At 49.6% G+C, this 15,137-nt stretch overlaps 3 protein-coding genes across 3 annotated transcripts; 2 read left to right on the forward strand and 1 right to left on the reverse strand.

Annotated features, from left to right (window-relative positions):
• Positions 1-789: 789 nt before the first annotated feature.
• On the forward strand, positions 790-2,967 carry MYCGRDRAFT_64715 (uncharacterized protein; the record flags this gene model as incomplete). The annotated part of the gene is made up of 3 exons (XM_003847573.1): positions 790-1,339; positions 1,393-1,782; positions 1,841-2,967. The coding sequence occupies 3 exons, from the start codon at positions 806-808 to the stop codon at positions 2,642-2,644; spliced, it is 1,728 nt and encodes a 575-aa protein (XP_003847621.1).
• Positions 2,968-4,326: 1,359 nt separating this feature from the next.
• On the reverse strand, positions 4,327-4,702 carry MYCGRDRAFT_97449 (uncharacterized protein; the record flags this gene model as incomplete). Its single annotated transcript, XM_003847673.1, has 2 exons — positions 4,327-4,461; positions 4,520-4,702. The coding sequence occupies 2 exons, from the start codon at positions 4,700-4,702 to the stop codon at positions 4,327-4,329; spliced, it is 318 nt and encodes a 105-aa protein (XP_003847721.1).
• Positions 4,703-11,947: 7,245 nt separating this feature from the next.
• On the forward strand, positions 11,948-12,775 carry MYCGRDRAFT_77914 (uncharacterized protein; the record flags this gene model as incomplete). Its single annotated transcript, XM_003847574.1, has 1 exon — positions 11,948-12,775. The coding sequence occupies one exon, from the start codon at positions 11,948-11,950 to the stop codon at positions 12,773-12,775; it is 828 nt and encodes a 275-aa protein (XP_003847622.1).
• Positions 12,776-15,137: the final 2,362 nt, after the last annotated feature.

Below are 15,137 nucleotides of genomic sequence, written 5' to 3' on the forward strand. Positions count from 1 at the left end.
CCGGTTAGAAGGCATTTGAAGTATGAGAACATTTTTGCTTGTGGCTGCTTCTGTTGAAAGATCGAGGAGATGGACGATCGGATTCAGAGAGGGAGAATGTCAGCGAAAAGTTCCAGCCTCTGAGCTGTGAAGCAGACCGTCCGTGGTCGCTCTATGATGGGCTTTGGTTCCTTTCCCAATCGCAAACCGCCGGTTGGCACAGTCTTGGTTATCTGTCGGGACAGGCAGAAGAGTTTTTCATCTTCAATGCTGTGAGTTTCGTCAAGGTCAGGACCGAGAGCCATACCAGGCTAATGGAGATGTAGGGACTGGCATGTGAGCCGGCAAAGATGTATTGTTGTCGTCGGTTGCTCCTCCCTCCTTGTGGACCTCGCCTGCTTGAAGTTCGGGGCCCCACAGCAAAAAAGCTCGGACAGTCGCTAGCCGAAACTTTAAGATCACTCAGTAAAAGCGAAGGGCACCTCCAGGCATCATCGAACCATCTCACAGCTGATGGGCAGAGCAATATTCCTCTCATTAGTCAGCAGGATGCACTCCGCAACGATGAAGGACCAAGGAGATATCAACAGGTACAGGACAGACACGGACGTGAAGACTCGCGACCGGTCTCAGCCTTAAACTCACTGTTGCGCCGTACCGTCCATGGCGCCCAATCGGTCGCCGGCAAGATATGCACCGCGGGCACCAGGATCAGCGCCACATAGTTCATCACATGGGCACGGCGCAGGATCCATAAAGAGAACCATTGCGCCCGCTCGCGAGATCCATCGGCCATCAACCAAGTCTCGCATACACCGCCATCATCATGCGAACCACTGCTCCAGCCGTCCTCGCGCTCGCGGCCTTCGCATCGGCACAGCTTAAGCGCCAAGCTGCTGTCAATGGTTACGTGCCGACAACGATTTCATGCCCCAGACCAGCGGAAGGAGTCTCCTTGATCAGATCAGCCGACTCACTCAGCTCCGATGAGCAGACGTATGCCGATGCCCGCCTGTCGAAAGCGAGCGAAGCGTTGTCGGCATGGCTCACAAAGGCTCTGCCGGGCGTCTCCACCGAGCAGCTGCCAAAGCTCGCCTTGGCTCTCAGCGGCGGTGGTACCAAGGCCGGCTTGACCACGGCCGGAGCTGTCTATGGTTTGGATGGCCGCGAGAGCAGCGACTCATCCGTGGCAGGATTGTTGCAAAGCATGACTTATATCAGTGCACTCTCGGGCGGGTCTTTGACCTTGTCCGGCATGATGGCCAACGATTTTGAGCAGGTTTCTACTTTGAGAACTGAGTTGCTTCAGAAGAGTTACCAGAATGTGTTTGCATCCGTCATCACAAATATAGCCGCAGTGGTATGTATGTATGCCTCCGATTTCCAAGATGCGCATACTGATGATATCGCCAGCGTGCCGCTGTGGGCAACAAGACTGCTGCAGGCTATCCAGCAACCTTGGTCGACATCTACGGCCAAGGATTGTCGTACAACTACATCTCGGCATCTGGAGGCAATGACCTCCATTGGTCAGACATCACATCGCAATCCAGTTTCCAAGACCACGAGGCTCCGTATCCAATCATCACCATCACGCAGGCTAATGTTGCCTCTGGAATGTGTGGACCGAATATGCAGTCGGCCATCTGGGAAGTGTCGCCATTTGAGTTTGGTAGTTTCGATGAGATGGTCGGCGCGTTCTACCCGACCAAGTATATGGGAAGCACAGGCGAAGGGAACTGCACTACTGGCTTCGATAATACTGGCTTCATCACCGCCATCTCGTCGAACATCTTGCTTCCGGTAAGAACTTGCATTATCGTGCTCTCTACCATGCAGGTATACTGACATCGATCCTCAGAACGACAACGAATGCTACACGGGCAACTTCACCGCTGATCAGCTCAACAATACTCTCGCCGAATCCATCAACAGCGCAGTGTCGGGCGTGACGCTCATCAATCCCTACGGCCAAATACCCAATCCGTTCTACCAGAGCGAGGATGCAGGAGTCATCCGCGATCAGCAAATCATCTTCGGCACAGATGGCGGATTAAGTGGGCAAGCAGTTCCGGGCTTCCCATTTCTGCAACCCGAGCGTGCCGTCGATGTGATCTTCGTGGTCGATGCGCAGACCAACTCACCCGGCAACGTCACCAACGGCACTGCCATCTACAACACCTACACCTCCGCGCAGCAAAAAGGTCTCTCGCGGATGCCGAAAGTCCCAACCGATGAAGAGTTCGTGTCTCAGAACCTCTCCTCAGGTGCTCAATTCTACGGCTGCCACGACCCGGAGGTGGCGACTGTGATTTTCCTGCCGAACACGGAGCTTGGAATTCCGAATGAGTTGTCCTTCGCCGAAGCTCTGCTGAACAAGACTTTCGACGGAGGCCTCGCTATGGTCACGCAGAGTCAGTCCTCCGGCGAGTCCGAATGGGCTGCCTGTCTGGCTTGTGCGATTGTGCACAAGAATGTGACGGAGCTGCCTGACGTATGTACTGGCTGTCTTGAGAAGTACTGCTGGCCGCGGGAGTCAAAGAATGGATCTGCGCCTGCTCCGTCGCCCACCGGTGGGCCGTCGCCTTACACGGGTGCTGCGAGTGGCGTGCAGTCGGCTGGAATGCTCATCGGCGCTGGTGCGATCATCGCACTCTTCTTGTGATCACATCATTACTTCAACAAGTGTCATGACGCAGGGTGCTTGAGGAGATGATCCGTCCACAGCAGCCAAGTTCAGAGCACGTCATATATCGTTGGTGGATAGTCCAGGAAGTCGCAGATGTCACAGAGTGCCGAGACTTTCTACACCTGCTATTGTGCAAAGAAATTAGTGCCGGTTGTCACCGACCCTGCCTATGTTTAAAGAGGGCAGGTGTTGCGATTCGCTCCAACTTCGTCGCGATCTCCGAGGTCACATTGGTACAACATTGTCAGGTTGTCCCTAGGTGTCGTGTATCACGCTTTGATGACCGGCCTTGTCAACCTTCTACCTGCGAGCACGAGATATTTGTTGAGCGCAGACGGCGATGCGATGGGTATCAGTGCTCTTCATGGTGTGGTTACCGGTAGAGGTAGGGTGCTCACTACCACCACCAACAGACGAGAAATCGCTCACCAACTGCACCAGTGGTTAAATACCAAATTACGTAAGACTTTGGGGGCCAAAAATAGTCAATCTTCGCGACGACAACAACGTCGCTCCCCGGTGTCGATAGATATTAAGACCCGCGGTATCTGCGAGCTGTAGTTGTTTTACGAAGCCTGCGGAAGCCGTTTATGCGAATTCCGACTTCGACCTCGCCGTCGCGATCCTATTAGCCCGGAGCTCGCTCCTCTTAGTTACCGGTATACACGGAAATCCTTACCACCACCACTAACAGACGAAAAATCGCTCACCAAACCAACCGGTAACCGCACTAACTAATACCAGTAACCAAATCCACCACACCATAAAGAGCACTGATGGGTATTCGTGTTTGTACCCTCGTCCTGGCACACAGTGCACAAACTCGGGAAGATCCAGCAAAAGCGTCCGTCACATGCTGTGAAGAACTGGCTGCGACCCTTGGACGACAGAGGTCTACTTGGAGCGCCAGGTCCTTTCCATATGGCCCCGGATGTCCAGATCCGCCATTTCGGCTGTAGTCCCCTATCTTTTCTTCCTTTGGCAGATGCCGTCAGCTTGTCGATCGGAATCGCTTGAACTGTCTTCGCTCAGGGAAAAGAGCCTCGATCGGCTGATGAAGAGGTTTCCCTTCGCTGACTGCATTGGATTGGCAGCGCGCAGAAGTGTTACAACGGGTCTTACCTGTATGCCTGTGCATTTATCAAAGAGTGTCGAAAGATTGTGGTTTGACTGTGACAGCATCAATCGCGCCTCGACCTCACGCCACCCTCTACGCATGTCATCAATAGAACGGTCTCCCAATGCTGACAACGAAACGGTTGCGATGAGATCAGTAACAGAAATCAAATGAAATCGCGGCTTTGGAGTGCTTGGCCTTTGTGATCGGGACAGTAGGTAACGCCGTTTTGATAGACACATGACCTTTCCCAGCGAAAAATCAAACCACAGTATTGAGAAAACCAAAAGCCGCCTCGGAAGAAAGTCCGCCTCAGAAGAAAAGTCTGCCTCAGAGGAAGAAAAGTCCGCCTCAGAAGTAAAAGCCGCCTCAGAAGAAACCGTTTGCCAGACACGCCACAAGACTTGTTCATTCCGTCCAGCTTCGAGTTCCAGTAGCTTCAAAATCCTCTCCAGCATCGATTAAGAACCAATTCGAATGAATTCCAGCACCAGCGTGTGGACATGCCCGACGAGGTGGCCACTGCCATATCTCATAGTTTCTAGCAAGATCCGGGCCCATTGTCGGAGCGGTAAACGTGACCGTTTGTGCCTCCGTCGTATGAATTGCAGAGGTAGTTCATGAAGTTGGAGTCCCGCTCGTTCCTCAAGCAACAGGTTCCTTTCACACCAGGAACCTGGAGGTAGATGCGTTAGTTTGAACGTTGATGCAGTGGTAAGAAGAAGTTGTCGTACCGTGTCGATTTTCACTCCCCTGCATGCGTCTCCGATAGGATCACCACCGCCGTCGGGCAACCCCTCGCACCACGCCCTCACTCCTGGAAACCATTTGCCTGGTGGTCCAGTGCCTGGACGGTATGCTGCGAGAACAGGGACAGCGCCAAGAAGGACGGTAGAGATGACGGCGGCGAGCTTCATGATTGGGTTTGGAACAGAGTTTGATGTTTGGTTGATGTGGAAGATGGTGGTCTCGGGCCTTGGGTGGTGTATTGGAAGGACCGTGATGGATGCCAAAAGAAGAGTGGAGCGAACACACTGGAAGGACTGCAAATGCGGAAAACCTGCTTGCGTGCGGGAGTAAGGATGAATTGAGTTGTTGAAAGAAGTAGAAGAAGGAAAAGAGAGAAGGACGAGAGGTGGAAGATGCTACTCATATGCACGACTGATCATTGATGTCTAATCATCAACGTGCTTCAGGGGCGAAGTTGTCCCAAGGATATCTGCCCTACTTGCGGTTATTCAATACTCTCATGGATGCTAGTCATGGCTCATGCCATCTTCATCTCACACCCCTACATCGCGTGATGAGCAGTGAGCACACCGGACAGATCAACGTTTGAACCTTGGTCAAATCAGATCGCCTGATGACTAGGAAGAAGGCCAATCCGACCCTAGACATGCCCCTTACGGCTCCTCAACGCACGAAGTCGTGCCAGCCCCATGAAGCATCCCCGAGCTCTCCTAAACTCGAGAAACTGCACTATGCCAAACATGGCCATCGACGGAGTTTTGGGCAGGAATAAGCACTACTCCTATTCAAGGTTTCCCGGGATGCTTTTGCGGAGCAGGCACTTTCAAGGGTTTGATGTGTTGTTGTTCCGCCGCGGATATACAGAGTTGCTAGCTAGGAAGCCCTCGGAAGGCCAAATCGTCCAAAAGTCCACAGATCCGGTGATGGTGGCCTAAACGGGAGTCTCCCTCGCATAAAATGCGAAAGCTCAAAACCCGACTTCATGACTTGAAAAGAATAGCACGAGCTCGAACACTGAGCGTGGCGTGACTCTGCTGCGGACCCCAGTTCGCCTGCTTCGTAGAAAAGCTCGAGCAACATCGCCCGATGTTCCTGTCCCAATCGGGCGGCAAATGCCTTCAACTTGCCGACAATTGTCTGACAACAATCGTGCCATCAGATAGTTCTACGGGACATGAGGGTACTTTCCGCTCACACACTCGCTTTCCTGGTCGGACAGCCTGAGTTACACAAAGCTCTGGCAAGCTGATCTGTGCCTCCTGTGTTAACTAACCTGCTTCGACTAAGTTTCGTCGCCTGCAATCGCTGCCCTGGGAATTTTACGGTCTTTGATCCATGGACTCAACAAAGGCAAACAGCATCTCGTGATGCGCACTGGATCAGGTGAGTATCAGCGTATCCCGCGTGTAGATGCACGAGAGTGCCATCCGTCCTGATCCGGTCTGGTAGCGCTTATGTCGACAACTCAATTGACGAGCTCTTCGGGCAGGTATACACAGCCTCTCGCTGATTTCGCCCAGGAAAATCGGCATTGTCTTCAGGCGCTACTTCAAGTTTTTGCTCCACAGACTGCTGTATCTGCTGCTATCCGCTCCTGCTACAGTAGACATACTGTATACACAGAATCATCGGGAACTGCAGCGAGACATTTCGCCAAAAGCTGGCATTGAATGGCTTGATTCACTTCACGGAGGGGCCCTTATTCCTGTTCACAAGATCCATGAACCAGCTCCATGTCAGCATTTTACCGCAAGGAGTATCGGTCGCGCATGAGCTCAGCAATCATCCTATTTGGGCAGACACAAGCATACTGTCGAGCTTGAACGAGATCGCAATTTCCGGATGTCATCCGCGAGAGTTGCTCGACAAGTCTCGCTTTGAACATGTAGAGCCTGTTGACTAGGATCTGGGGGACTGGATCAATCTTAGCTCGACTGGAATACGATATTCATGAACCACTTCCCTGTCCGCGAAATTAACACTCATCCCATCGGACAGGTCTTAATCGGGCCCGAGCTTAGCAAACATCCTCTTTGCGCAGCCATGTGCCAAGGCACTGAGCTTGGAGTAGCTGTGAATAATGACCGGATGACATGCGGAAAACCGCTCGCTTGAAGAAGTGCACCTGTTGACTGGGTTTCGGGCGACCTCAAGCTCGGGAAAGCCCCTGATAAGCCCAGCATCGCCTTTGTCTCTGACATCTTGCGTGGGACAGATGACAAGGTATGCTGTGCTGTCTCGGATACGATCTTGCTATGGGGCCTTGCAAGGTCCAGCCCATCCTCCAGGATTAGAACCAATTGAGTCTCCTAGACCCCCGAAGAGCCTGCGAACACCCTGCCAACTGCCGAAAGGCCATGATAACGTGGACTAGGCCATTAGCAGACCACAGGTTGAGCATATGCTGGTGAATCCAAGTAGCGGTGTGCCCATCTACCGAGAGACATCTGAGCATAAGAGTAGCTAGACACCTGCGCTTTCTGACGAGTTCTTCCGTCCAACTCCTCCTCATCCAGCGGCCGCACGATCGGCTTCTCCATACCGACCGTCAACGCAATGAAGTTCACTACCCTCATCGCCGCCATTGTCGTCGGCCTCATCGCTCCGGGAGTCATCGCCGTATGTCCACTCCACGCACGAGATCCCCTATCGCTGCATCGCTGACGCAGATCTCATCGGCCAGCACGAATACTGTGATCCAACAGACAAGCCGGAGGCATGCTTGATCCGTTGCAGGTTTCTGCTCCATGGCAGTGGCTCATGGTACGACCATCCGACCCCACATTGTTCGTTGTCTCATCGTTGCGCTGACATCTGATTCGTGCACAGCGACAAGAACCGAGTGTGTCATTGCATCGGATAGGTGTCGATTTGGGAGATTGATGGTTCTGTACCTTGTGCGGGGCGGACACAGAGAGAGATGGGCTGTGAGAGATTTGTCAGACCTGTGTGGTAGCTTCGCCACAATTTCGACCAGGAGCAGTCAACGATGTACAGGACTGGGGTGGGAGTGCGAGAGAGATAATGTCTGTCGGGATATATACGAACATCTCTCCACCGCTTCTTATCTCATCAAGATACGGCCTCAGCATCTCTTCTCCACATCCGCTGGTAGTGTTGCAAGTTCGATCGACCGAGCAGCTTCGTGCCGCGACATATTACATCAAATTTTCTCCAACGGACACATTCGACCATAGTATTATATGTTTTTGCCTTTTTGCCGAAATTTTGTATAGCGCGTTATAGCGCGTTAGGCAGCGGAAGAACTTGTAGGTCGAGGCGGATTATTGTCGGTTTGTAGAAGGGGGGTCGCTCGTGTGCACGGTCGCTTACGTGCACGGTCGCAATTAGAGAATCCTTCTACCTCTACTACTACTTCTATAGCTAATAACGTTATAACTACTAGTCTAATAGACATAATATATAGCTTAAAATAATAGTATTAATTATATCTATTAGCTCTAAGTAGCCTAAAGTCGTTGCCTTAATGTTATACGTGTTAGTAGCTAAGAGGATTTAGCTGCTTGTTTACCCCTCCTCCGGCTTATGTCTACCTTTAATACTACGATTAGCACTAGTTTATCTACTACCTTCCTTCTATAGCGCTTAGCCGGCGAGGCTACGCGAGTAGAGGCTCGGAGGTCTATATTTAGCTATAAATTAGCTATTCTCGTCTCTAGTAACGAAGCCTTCTTAGCCCTCTTATGCGCTACTTTAGCTAGCCTGTCTGCCTTAGCTTATATCTACTCTTTAGCTCTTAATTAATTATCTACCTTCTTTATAATAGTAGTCTCTTCCTTCTTCTTCTTTTTAGCGACCTTCTTAGCTTCCTTTGTAGCTAATAGCTCCTTACTAGCTTATAGTTTAGCCGGTAAATAGAACTATATAGCCTAACTATAAGGGATTAATAGTAGCGGCTTACTACGTTGTCTCTTCTTCTTCTTATACTTAAAGGATTGTCGAAGGCTAGTGTTCTTACTCTTAAGGAGCTAATTCTATATTTAAACATATAGGAGGGTGTTCTTTAGCTGCTAGATCTGTCTATGTTCCTTATTATTCTATAGCTACTTTAGTACGCTGTTTATAAGGCTCCTTATCTTGCGCTAGTTATTTAAGATAATAGAGGTGTCTATACTAGCGGTAGTCGGTCTACCGATGTTGTCGTTAGTAGTGCCTAGCCTTAAGCTATCGCTAAAGTAAACATTCTTGCCCTTAGCCTTATCCTTACTCTTACCCTTGCTCTAAGAGTCTACAAACTTCTATACTACGACTAATAAATCTAGTAGATAGAGGCTAGTTTTGCGGAAGCTAGAAGCGATGTTTACTAGTATAAAGGCCTTTTACTATGCTAGCTAGAATAACCGAAAGAAGTTACGCTTTATAACCGCTAAGAGTCCTTTAGACTAGTATATAAACCGTAATAGTTCTATAGAATAGTAGCTAGCTAGTAGACTAAAGAGACTAATATCTAGAGGCTATAAGTAGTATGTTAAGTAAGGTAGGAAGACTACTACGAATATCCGGTAGTTAATGCAATACTAAAGAAACGCTATGTTTACATAAGAACTATAGCTATTAATAACTAGCAATCTATAGCCTCTACTAGCCTTCTACCTTATAAGAGGCTCGAATACCTTTATAAGCTAGTAGAGTCTAAGACTATTGTTAGTCTAGCCGTTTAGTAAGGATATAAAGAAGGCAATATACTCGTCCGGATTCTAGTCTTAAAGCTACGAGGATTAGATGTTACTAGTTACTACCTTATATATTAATGCCGGTAGTAGTGTAGTACTATTAGCATAGATAGCTGCAATTAAGGTAATCTACTTACGACTACTATCTTATAGGTTGCCGAGAAGGGAGCCTAAGAGGTATTGCGACTTCGTAAAGACTCGCTTTCTCTTCTAAAGTATACTAATAAGGAAGCCCTTCTCGTCTATGTTATACGTATTCTATATCTTAATATTATACTACTATATCTTCTCTTTAAGGAGCCCGTAGTATGCCTTATATTAGTGCACCGAGTCTACTATCTTACGGTTCTTATCGAGAGGGTTAAGATAACGCGATTAAATAGTAGTGCTATGTTAAGTTACAAACTCCCTTATCTACTACCGTCTTAGGGATACCTTTGCGATATCGTAAACAAAGGTAAGGACTATTACTAGTGTCGGTAGTATACCTTTACGTATTAGAGTGTCGATGTATTATACGAGGGTACGCTCTTACTAGTATAAAAGAATTATGTTGTTTTTATCGAATTTAGCTCGCGAATTAGTTACTCTACGAAACCGCTTAAATAATGTCGTATAGTACACGCTATATTCTCGCGCTACTTTAGAAATATTCGTCTCGCTTCCCTCTCTTAGCTCCTATAACGCCTTGTCTATTAGAGTTATAGTTGTTATTAATTAATTCGTTAAAAAGTATGCTATATTATAGATTTTAACGTTCTCGAAATTCGAGCTATATACGTAACCGACCGTACATACGAGCGACCCCTCTTCTACCTCCGTTATGCCGCTTAAACTATACTACCTTAGAGCCTTAGGCCGCTAAATTCTAGTACGGTTTGTACGGCACTACGGAGGTAACGTATCTAGTTAGCTAAGGGTATTATTACTATACCCTAAAGCTTATGTTCCCGCGAATCTAGAAAGCTCGTCGTCGGGCACTATTAATCGCGCCGTAGAGAACTAGTAGAAGAAAGAGAGCATATCGTGTCGATCCGTCTTTATTAATAACCCTATTATAGTACAAAAGGACGCCGTTGGCCGGCGACGAGGAACACCTGTACGTGGTGCCGGCTACGAACCTACGACGACATCGTCGTCGTAGAGCCAAGTTTCCTCCGGAGGATTGGAGAGGCCGTCGATCCCTCTTCCCTTACAAAAACAAAAACAACACGACCTGGAGGTACACCTCCCCTCGAAACACAAGCTACAACAGAACAACAGCACGATTCGAACGAATAGCTCTCTACGCTACGAACAAGAAGAAGAAAGAAGCAGTCCACTCTGCCCTATACGCGCACCTCCTCGAAATCCGAACCGAAATCGCACCTCTTTCCCTCTAGAGATTCGGGTCCTCTACGGAAATGTGCACTTCAAAGAGCTAGAACAACGGTGGAATCTACAACTCTGCGATCAACCTGCGTAGCTGTATGCGTTTGGAAGCGCTGCAGTTCCACAAAGGCGTATTAAGGATAAGAGGGGGCAGCGAGTTGGACAGCTGCTTTTGCAGTGCTTTTGCGCGGCATTTTGCACTGCTTTTGCACGGCATTTTGCACTGCTTTTGCACTGCATTTCGAATTCGAATTTGCAGCGTGCGTGCGAAGCGGAAGGATCCGCTGAAAATTCTGCAAAAAGCTTGGCGCGAAAATTCTGCAGCCCCGGCTGCAGACAACGACACTCGTTTGATTTCCTTTGTCTTGCACTGTTTTGAAGTCCTTCGGCAGATTCTGCTTGCAGGTCCTGCCTTAGGCAGATTCTGCTTGCAGGTCCTGCCTTAGGCACGGGGTTTCCCCTAAGGTCAAAGAATACCGAAAGAATTTGATTGTAAATAGATCTACTGCCTTGCTTGCAAGGCCGTCCTACATAGTCTTGGACTCCTAAAGGACGTAAATGGAACAAACAAACAAACAAACAAACAAACAAAGGACGCCGTTCTATATATATTATATAAGCATCCTAAAGAACTAACTCTATCGCGATATCGAGACTTTACCCGCTGTTCCTATATATAAGATATAGCCGTCCGGTCCAGGTACTATATACGAAGTAGTAGCGTGTTAGATATAAGTTGTCGAGCGGTAGTAGTCCTATATAGTATAAGTACGCTACTTAGTCGTCTCGTGAAAGCGGCGAGATGTTTAAACATCTTCGTCTTGACATGTTGCAGGATATGGTCGTTAGCGTTATTAGGTAAGCATTCTTAGTCATTCAGCGCTAGCAAACAAACATTTATTCCTCATCTACGCATTCCGAACGCTTCGAACATTGTCCGATGGGATCACGATGTCCGCATCGGACGACTCTGCGGACGAGAAGGTCCATATTCACCGCAGCAGCGCAATACAACGACAGAGTCTTGAGGAAGTTGCAAAAAGCTCTGAAGCGGCAGCCTGATGTGGACATATCCTCGGCCCTTCCAGCTCGCTATCAGTCGTTGTTGGCTTCAAAGAAAGGCTTCAATGAGGTATCGAAAGCTTCTGACCGTATGGACAGCTTGATGGCCACAGATGAGAACGTACTGAGACGAATGTTGCAGAGCTTGCGATCAAGCAAGCATCCCAAAGCCCTCCGCCGGATATGCCACGTCGCTCTTCGTGGACGATCGACAAGACCCAGCCAGCAAGCATTGTCTATTCGTTATCGTCCGCGGTTCAAGCTGTACTAAACGAGGAGAATCTCATGTGGTCCGAGAGTGGGCATGAACTGTCACTTGCACTTGCTGGCATATTGGAGTCCGCGACTTTCCTCTTCAATTCAGTATCAAGCCGCCATCACTTCGTGGCTCATTTTGGCGACCATGTGGTCGTCAAAGCAATCAGCGAACCAGACTCTACAGAGTACTCAACGCTACAATTTCTGGAAACCAGATCGCCAACAATACCTGCACCCAGACCGCACGGCGTCATTTCCATCGGTAACACCTGGTACATGTTCATGGATCTCGTCTCTGGTGTCAATCTAGAGACTGTATGGCTAAGTCTTACTGAGCCACAGAAGGAGGCCATCAGCCGTGATTTGAACATTCTGCTTCAGCAACTTCGAGCTGTTCCCTATGAACCTGGTACTCCGCTCGGAGGCGTCGGCGGTCAAGGTTGCAAAGACTTCCGCAGGCACATACGTACCAGTGATGCTCCAATCTACTCGACGGAACAGCTGTGGAACTTCATGTACGGCAATGCTCGCAGGAAGGACACCGTATACGGGAGATTCCTCCGGAAACAGACGTTTCCGCCTCGAAAGCAAAACATCGTCTTTATCCACGGCGACTTCCGACCAGCCAACATCATGGTGGACCACTCCGACAAGGCGAATATCCGGATCACGGGCTTGATCGACTGGGAAATGAGCGGATTCTACACGGAGGATATGGAGTGCATCAAGGCAACGAACAATCTCTCTTCTCTCGACTGCGATGAATGGTATCTGCATCTGCCAGAACTCATCGACCCAAGACATCATCTTGAAAGCTGGTACGCAGACCTGATGTGGGATCCTTATGTTGTTTAGCATGCATGTAGGCCTTTTTCACGCATGACAGTAGGTACCTTCTTTTTTCGTTCCTCACTCCTCAAGGTTCCTGCTCTTGGACCTCGAAAGTCGCATTGCAAGGCATAGTTGGAAGAGCTTCAACGGAACACATCGATCAACATGGCGGCATCTGCATTCGCCTCCGTGTCACGAGATCGAATTCGTTTCCATCTACCTATGATACTCGAGTCCAAAGAACGTCCGTACACAAATTCCATCACCTCTGCCTGCAATCCCAAACCGAAGACTCCCTCGCCTCCCACAAATACCAACCGCATGTCGCTTCAACCAAGCGCAACGACGCTGACCGCATGCCACCCCACTCAAGAACACTGACACTGCCCATTGGAGCTATTTCACCCAGTGAGCTTGTTGGATTGGATTCTTGTTGGATTGGCTTGGCAATGGATCGTTTTGGCGGTGTTGGATCACCATGTCGTCGTTGTTGGATGGATTGGAGGTGTTGTTCACTGCCAATCTATTGCTAGTTGGATTGCCAATAGTGTAGGGCTGCAGGGGTTGTTGTTGCACAGCATGTTGAAGACTCTGCGACCTTAAAGGTGTAGTTATCTCTGTATCCATCAACGCCATCATCATCCTCATGCTATTGCAATGCTTCCATTCTCGTTGTTCAGACCGAGCAGCAAGGTCACCGACCATGTTACGCTCTGTGAGACGAGCCCTCGATTCGATCCAGCCCTTCGCAAGGAAACCTTCCAGATCCGGAGCAGTGAATACACACGATGTGCTGTTATTGCCACGCCATGCAACAAGACTCGCAAGGGCAAGTCACCAATCTGGAGGTCCGGTGAGGCGTTGTTGTGTGCAAAGGACTTAAGGAAGTACTACTATTGCTACCACTGTGAGGTGGCTGGCACAGAGCAAGTGCTTCTAACATGCAATAACGGCAACAGTCCTGCTCTTGATCATTTGGAGACCAAACACCTGCTCAACCGAGTTACTGGCGAGCCAATTGTCGGAGGAAGTAGAAGCATCAAGAGCTCGTTCGCCAGTGGTGTGGTGTACCAGCAGCTCACCAAGGACTACAGTGTGAACGAATTCAAGAGCCTCCTCGTGCGCTGGATGGTGTATTGCCATGTTACCTTCCGCATAGTCGAGAACCAATACTTCCGCGATCTTATTACATTCCTCAGCTCTTCAATAGGGGGGTTTCTACCGCGTGCGGCATCGACGATTCGAGGGTAGATAATGGAAGCGTACGCGAATAAGAAGGTTGCGGTGCAGCGAGAACTGAGAGACTCCATTAGCAAGATACACCTGTCCTTCGACGGCTGGACGAGCCCCAACAACTACTCGATCCTCAGCGTGTTCGCTCACTTCGTCGACAGTGGAGGGACTCGAAGGACTCGGCTGTTGGCGTTCAGAAGGACGTATGGTGCGAAGTCTGCTGAGAACGAGGCTGCGGCTCTCATGGAGGTAATCAGCGAATACAACCTTCAGCGGAATCTCGGATACTTCATGTGCGATAACATTGGCACCAACACCGCCGTCGTGGACCTGATCCTGAAGGAGCTCTACCCACACTGGACTGCGAAGCAGCGGCTGTCACGCAGACTGCGCTGCCTTGGCCACGTTGCGAATCTGTGTGCGAGGGCGTTGTTGCTCGGCGCTGGAGCTGGCAAGGCGTTGGCGGCGCTAGAGGCCAAGGTAAAGAAGGGAGCGGTGGACGCTGTGGACGCTTTCTGGGCTGCGAGAGGGCCAGTTGGCATGCTCCACAACACAGTGCGGTTTATTCGAGGATCGCCGCAGAGGATTGAGCGATTCGCAGGTGTTGTTGTTAGTGGAGTTTTGGAGCAATTCGACAAGCTAAAGGTGAGTTTCTAAAGTGGGGCTATACCAGCTGAGTCCTAATTTATGATTGGTCCCCGCACGCGGCCCGCGCAAGGGACTTTCCGCTGCCGCGCTTCCGCAACCCCTTAATCTTCGACCTCATTTCTCACACCTTCTTCAACATCTCATTAACCACCTTCTTAGCTTATCCAAGACAACGACACACGCTGGAACTCGACCTACTACATGATCACGAGAGCTCTCGAGCTGCAAGAGAGGATTAAGCGGTTTGTGAAGGGCTAGCTGAAGGAACACAAGGGCGAGGCAAGTTTGAAGGATAACCGGATGAAGGCACAACACTGGAAGCAACTGAATCGCATTCACGACGCTCTGGCTACCTTCGAAGTGGCTACAATCGACTCGCAAGGCAATTAGCGCTCGCTCTGTGACTGGTATCCGACTATCAGCTTCCTTCTGGATACCATAGACAACTTCCGTGTCGAATTCAGCGAAGAAGCGGCCAGCGACAAGTCCTTCCAGTATCTCTCAG

Source organism: Zymoseptoria tritici, chromosome 13 (assembly GCF_000219625.1).
Source record: "Zymoseptoria tritici IPO323 chromosome 13, whole genome shotgun sequence".
NCBI lineage: Eukaryota > Fungi > Ascomycota > Dothideomycetes > Mycosphaerellales > Mycosphaerellaceae > Zymoseptoria > Zymoseptoria tritici.